At 30.3% G+C, this 6,751-nt stretch overlaps 1 protein-coding gene and 1 long non-coding RNA gene across 2 annotated transcripts; both read left to right on the top strand.

Annotated features, from left to right (window-relative positions):
- The first annotated feature begins 235 nt into the window (after window positions 1-235).
- Window positions 236-2,554, top strand: LOC104649831 (uncharacterized). Its single transcript, XR_743656.4, has 3 exons — window positions 236-393; window positions 1,654-1,716; window positions 2,250-2,554. It is a non-coding gene; the product is annotated as an uncharacterized lncRNA (long non-coding RNA).
- A 3,216-nt stretch (window positions 2,555-5,770) lies between these two features.
- LOC101247278 (jasmonate-induced oxygenase 4-like) lies at window positions 5,771-6,678 on the top strand. The gene is made up of 2 exons (XM_069290153.1): window positions 5,771-6,008; window positions 6,331-6,678. The coding sequence occupies exons 1-2, from the start codon at window positions 5,871-5,873 to the stop codon at window positions 6,559-6,561; spliced, it is 369 nt and encodes a 122-aa protein (XP_069146254.1). The 5' UTR covers window positions 5,771-5,870; the 3' UTR covers window positions 6,562-6,678.
- The last annotated feature ends 73 nt before the right edge of the window (window positions 6,679-6,751 follow it).

Genomic DNA, 6,751 nt, shown 5'->3' with positions numbered 1-6,751 from the left:
GTGCCTTGGGCTTGGGGGCTAATGGCACTTTTGCCAAGCCACTACCTCAAGGTCCACGAAGGAGACCACGGCTTGTGGTCATGACCACAACTCGTGGGACCCCATGTGGTACTTGGGCAGCCCACTTAAAATGGATGGTGTTTTGGATAATTCCAGTTTAAGTTAGAATTAAGTGAGGTCATTTTGCCTTAACTTAGGGTCATTATATTTTTAATTCTAAATTAAAACTCACCAATTTAATTCATTATTTCCAAAATCCAAATAAATTGCAAAGTTCATCCTCTCCCAAAATATTCTTTCTCTAGAAACTTAAGGAAGAAGAAGAAGGAGATTCAAGTTAGGATTCAAGAAGGAAGGTTCTTCATATCAAATCCATTGGGCTTTATTGTTAAGGTATGGTAGTTTTCATCCATAGATAGCTTTCATCCATGTATTACTCTTTAAATCTCCAATTTCAAAAGATAGAAATTCCAAAATGTTAGGATTTGATTTCAAAGTCATGGGTTCTTTTCAAACTTGGTTCTAATGGTTGGATTATGTTATATTAAGCATGATTTGATGATTTCCAATGGTTTTCATGATGAATCCTAAAGAACCCATGAAATTTTCATATTTCTCAATTGTGATCTTATGATGTGGGCCTTTGTTGATGAAAGAGGAGTGTCATGAAATTATGTATGTGGTGATTGAGTCACTTGAATTATGATGATATTCATGTCTAATGTTTGAATTCTAGATGTGTTGATTGAAAGTGAGCTTTGAACCTTGGAAGGAAAAAGTATGATGTAAATGCTTTAAGAACACTTTGAAAGTGAAGTGTCAATGCTTATGATGTTGTTGTTGTGTTGTTGAACGGACATTTTCATATACACACCTATGTATAAATATGATGTGAAATGTTTTATCACATAATGAAGATCTTAAGATTGAAAGGTTTTCTTATCTAATTGAATCTTAGATTTATATGTAGACATGAATGGTGAAAAGTTATTCTCACACATGATCTAAGAGCTATCATATGAACTAAGCTTGGATTGATTGTCAAGACATTCTTCCATGAATATGAGTTCAGGCAAGACTTAATAAGTACTCCGTGAGAATTTATGCTTAGCACCGAGTGGATACTGATATGAGATGGGAGCTCTCACGTTAGTTGAGGCTAGTTCTTAGAAGCAAATTCTTGAGATGAAAGCCCTGACGATATTCGAGGCTTGGTTTTTAGTAGCAATCTCATTATCCCATAAACTATGTACCCCATATGTTATTTAGCTAGTGGATCCACCTAAGCTAAAGTTATCGATTCTACCTTATGCAAGCAGACTAATCCTTTTCGGTGTGGGAGTCATTGCTTTCCATGTTAAGATCACACGGTCTCATGCCACAACAAGAACAAAAACATGAATAATGAACTATATGGTTATTCAAGAAGTTTCGTGTATGAGTTTTTAAAGGTTTTAAAGATGATATAACTATGTTGACTCATGTTTTATGACTTATGAGTTTAAATTCTCATATCATGTTTAACTTAGTTAATTGCATAAACTCCAAATGAAATGTCCCTTTTAACACGTTTTCAATGTTTTCATGCATGGTTATTATAATTGGTGCATTTTGTACTAACGCCTACTTTGCCTACAATTTTCCCAAGTGTAGGGTTCGGTTCTTGAGGTGATCATTCTCGTGGCTAGACTTGGACTTGATTGTTTTCCGAGCTTGGTGAGTTCTCATGGTTCGTGAACGAATTTTCTTATGTTGTAGTTTCATTTCATGTACTTTCCATTTTTAGACATGTTGTATGGGCTAGAGCCTATTTTATTCAAGATTGTGATAGATAGCTATGTTGAGACAAAGTGTCTAGACTTCTACTTTCGCTTATGAAAATTTGTAGACTTGGAATGTGTTTATATTATTATTATTCTACTGCTTATGTTATGAAGACTATGTGTCTTGTATGGAGTCCTTTGGGTATCTATACGCCATGTTACGTCTAGGGGGTACTCCTAGGTCATGACAAACTTGGTAATCAGAGAACAAGGTTTAGAATGATTCTTGGATTATGTTTCATAAGCCATGTCTAGTAGAGTCATGTTCATGAGTATGAAGCGCGCCACATTTATGGATGAAAAGCTACAAGATGCTTAGGAAATTTCACTTCTTTCATTAATCTTAAGTCGTGCGATAAATTTTAACTCTATAAGGTCTTTCTTCTTATCCTTATCTGATGGTCTACATGATACGACTACTCGAAGGGCTTTTGCTAGAAGGAATGATGAAGACAATGTGAACCAAGGAGCTCCTTCTCAAGCTCCTCGAGCTTTGATTGATCTCGAGAATGTAACAAATGAGGAGTTTAGGGGGCCTTTCAAGTTTTGGCTCAAGCCGTATATATAGCTAATAATAGTGGTTCTTATGTTATATCTCACATGGTCTCATGTTGATTAAGATTTATTTCCACAACAATAACAAGAATATGATTTTATGAACAATAGTTACTCAATAAGTTGTGTGTATGAGTTTTAAAAGGCTTTTAATATGATGGTGATTATGTTGGCTATGTTTTATGACTTATGCTCTCTAAACTCTTAAATCATGTTTAAATTGACAATTGCATGCTTTCAAATGAAATGTCCCTTTTTAGGATCAAGATATCATCCAATTATCACTATTTTCCTCCAAATATACTTGACACTTCAAAAGCATCACTCTCTCCTAATTGGCATGACATGTCATTAAAGTCTTTTTTTAATAATACACTAATTTAATTCATTAAACTAATTTAACTAAAATAATGATCATATTATTTTTCATTTTTTATTAATATATTAAGAATAAATTTTCATACTTAAAATCTTTTATCATAATTAAACTTTTATATTTTTATGTTATGCAGAATACTTTTTAAAACATACTATAATCTTATCAATTTTGAATACTTATAAACACATACATTCAAAAAAATATTGATATACAAATTACTCATGAACGCTAATTTACTTCAATTAATCATAAATTGTATAATGAATCAATAACATTGAAGGACAATTAATTATTAAAAAAATAATTTTTTGGGTGCTTTGTAATCCATATATACTTACAATTTCTTTTTTTTTTTAAAAAAGTAAGTGAATAATATTTATAGAAAATAAAGCTTAAATCTTTATTAATCAGTATATTAATCTCATTTAATATGTATATTATTGAATTAAATTAGGAAATTCAATTAATTATTAGTTTATTTGTTGATGATTAACTCTATGAAAACTTATAATATAATATAGTATAGAATAAAAGAATAAAAATAAAATAAAATTAAAAAAAGTTAAATAATAATTTTTTCTTTCTTACCAATTTTTTTTATCTAATCTTAAAAATTTAGTTAAATACTTTATAAAATAAATTGCTTAAAATTTTCAAATAATTTAGTTAGGAATTTTAAAATATCAGGTAATAAGTGCACATATAAATTTTTTTCATTGAATTTTATTTGGTGATAATATATAAAGTTACTAGACTTTTAAATTATTTTTCTTATAATCTTCATAAATTCTCATCTAATTTATATATTTATTTTGTAGAGACATAAGTTTGATAGATTAAATAGGTCTATTATTGTTTAAAATGATGATTTAATGGCAGGACATATCAACTAGAACTTAAGGAGACTTTTTGAGGTATTTAATATTTCTAATGGATAAAAAATATAATATTATTCACCTTTTATTTTCAAAAAAAAAATATCGGAAGCATGAATTGCAAAATACACAATTAGTGTTATTATGACAATTAATTGACCTTTAATATTATTGATTTATTATACAACTTATGATTAATTGATGTACATTAACGTTCATGAGTGATTTGTATATCAATATTTTTTTTGATTGTATGTGTTTATAAGTATCCAAAATTGATGAAGTTATAGTACATTTTTAAAATGTATTCTTCATAACATAAAAAAAATAAAATGTTTCATTATGATAAAAGATTTTAAATATGAAAATTTATTCTTAATAAACTAATAAAAAAATTTAAAAAATAATATGACCATCATTTTTTGTTAAATGGGTTCAATGAATTAACATAGTCTACTATTAAAAAAGACTTTAATGACATGTCATGTCATTTAGAAGAGAGTGATGATTTTGAAGTGTAAGTATATTTGGAAGGAAATAGTGATAGTTAAGTAATATTTTAGTCCTAAATAAAATATAAATGATATTTTAAGACAATTCTCTTAACTTGGATGACGATTTAGGAAATTGACTCCTCAATAATATAATAAAGTTACTTCAATATCTTAAAAAATTAGACTCTACTATGACTGACGTTTTAATCAATTTTTACATGCAAAATTAAAGGGAAAAAAAATCAATTTCACTTTTAATAAAAATTGCTAAAATTTTAACCTGTTTTACATGCACTCACTCATGTATGACCGAATTTCAGGAATAAGAAAAAATATTTAATCGCTCTTCAAACACAAATGATTAAAGTTTTAATTAATTTTAACTTACACTATAAATATTAGAAATTAACCTTAGCAAATCATACCAAACTTCAGATAAAAAATACTCCATATTTGTGCACTTTTCCACCTATACGCGTTGAAACACAAACTTCTCAAAATTTGAAAGGAAAAAATTTCAAAGTTCTCTTTTTTTGAAAAAAAATTTATCGTCAAAAAATTTCTTCATTTTTTGAGAAAAAAAACCTACTACTTGACCTACAACACTTTGAAAGAGACCATGAAATCACTAAAGTTCGATACAATATTTCAAACCCTAACAAGTTAACTATCTGATTGTCCATTTGGAGACATATTCAACAGGATTAGTTAATTAATTAATTAATTAAGAAGATACCATATGATTATCTCATACATTGATCTGCTTTAAATTATGACTAATTTGTGGCTAGTACTTATAACATTTTTCAACGTGTGACTATTGAAGTTCATAAATAAAGAAACAGATAAAAAGTAAAAGGAAGCCACAAAAGACTGGTAGAAATTAAACATTAAGTACAGAAATGAGGAAGCCACAAAAGTATTTTTGACCTCAAACTTTCATAATGCACAAACAGACACTTTAACTATTCAATTTTTAAATAAATAAACATATGAATCCTACATGACATAATACACGTATGACAAGAAATGACATGTAGAACATGCGTGTTTATTTGTTCAATTTTATACAAATTTAAGTGTCTACTTGCGCATACTTAAAGTTGAAGGGCATAAATATGATTTAAAGTCAAGATAAATGACATATTTATGTATTATGCCAAGAAAAAAGGTACTAAAAGGGGGATGAACACAAATGTATATGCTCTCTGCACTTTTGTTTGCAATATCAGTCTAATATAATGTATGGTATTGGAAATTCAGGCCATAAATCATGGAATGGAAGATTCATTTCTTGACAAAGTGTGTGAAATTAGCAAACAGTCCTTTGCTCTTCTACTGAAGAGAAGCTACAATATGGTTAATCAAATGGAAGGATATGGAAATGATAAAGTTCTTACAGATAAGCAAAGGCTTGATTTGTCTGATAGATTGTATCTTCATGTGTTCCCTGAAGATATAAGAAAACTCCAATTGTGGCCCCAAAAACCTGATTGTTTTAGGTACATCCTCCGCTTTTACTCCGAGATGACTGAGTTAGACACACACAGGGCTAACAAAATACTACTTGGTGGTAGGGATGTTTTTGAAGAATATATGAAGAATATGAAGTTGTTGAGTGAGTCCCTCCTTAAGGCCATGAATTGCTTTCTGGACCAGTGTGGAGAACGTGGAACGACTATTGCAAGATTCAACTTCTATCCTCCGTGTCCAAGGCCTGATTTTGTACTTCGAGTCAAACAACATGCGGATGCATCAGCCATTACCATCCTGTTGCAAGACAAAGAAGTTGAAGGGCTTCAGGTTCTCAAAGATGATCAATGGTTCAGAGTGCCTGTTGTCCCATATGGTTTACTCATTAAATGTTGGAGATCAAGTTGAGGTAAGAAAGAGTAAACTAAATCATGCTGAATGGCTTCACATGTTCAAAATTTAATGCGTCTAAGACACATTTCTTTTATGAAGAGACGCATCCAACCTTCAGAAGATTTCAGGGTTGCAACGGAAGTCTACTCTGAAATCAGTGCCCCGAACCTGATTTTTCTATCCAAAGTTCTCTTTCTTCTTTTACCATTAATCGTGGTGACTTGAACTGGTTGTCGATTAAATGTTCTTCTTTAGCGTTAACCATTTCTATTTATTTTCCAATAAAATGTTGTACAACATGTAAAAATTTTCAGAAACATTGTTCTTCCTTGCTGCAGATAATGAGCAATGGCATCTTTAAGAGGGTGTTGACGAATGCAGAACAAGAAAAAAACACCCTTGCTATTTTCATTATGCCAGATGTAGCTGTTGGGATTGGACCAGTGGAGAAGCTTATCAACGAGGAAAGGCCGAGAGCGTACAAGGACATTAAGAATTATGTTGCTCTCTTCTTCCAAAGCTATCAGCAGGGGAAAATACCAATAGAAGCAGCAAAGATTAGTAATTAGCTGATGTTGGTTCCTCTATTTGTATTTTTACTAGTCGTGGTTGCCTGTGCTGTGAACGAGCCCAGTACTAAGATCTGATAAATGCAACCTCTTGAATAAGATAAGAAGGACAGTTTGATTTAGAACCTATTTTTATTCATTTACAAATTATACTAAATGTACAATATTTACTAAAGGTAAGGGTAACGTT

This window comes from Solanum lycopersicum, chromosome 10 (genome assembly GCF_036512215.1).
Source record: "Solanum lycopersicum chromosome 10, SLM_r2.1".
In the NCBI taxonomy this organism is placed as follows: Eukaryota; Viridiplantae; Streptophyta; class Magnoliopsida; order Solanales; family Solanaceae; genus Solanum; species Solanum lycopersicum.
The sequence above is the reverse complement of the archived record's forward strand: the minus strand, read 5'-3'. Positions and strand labels throughout refer to the sequence as shown.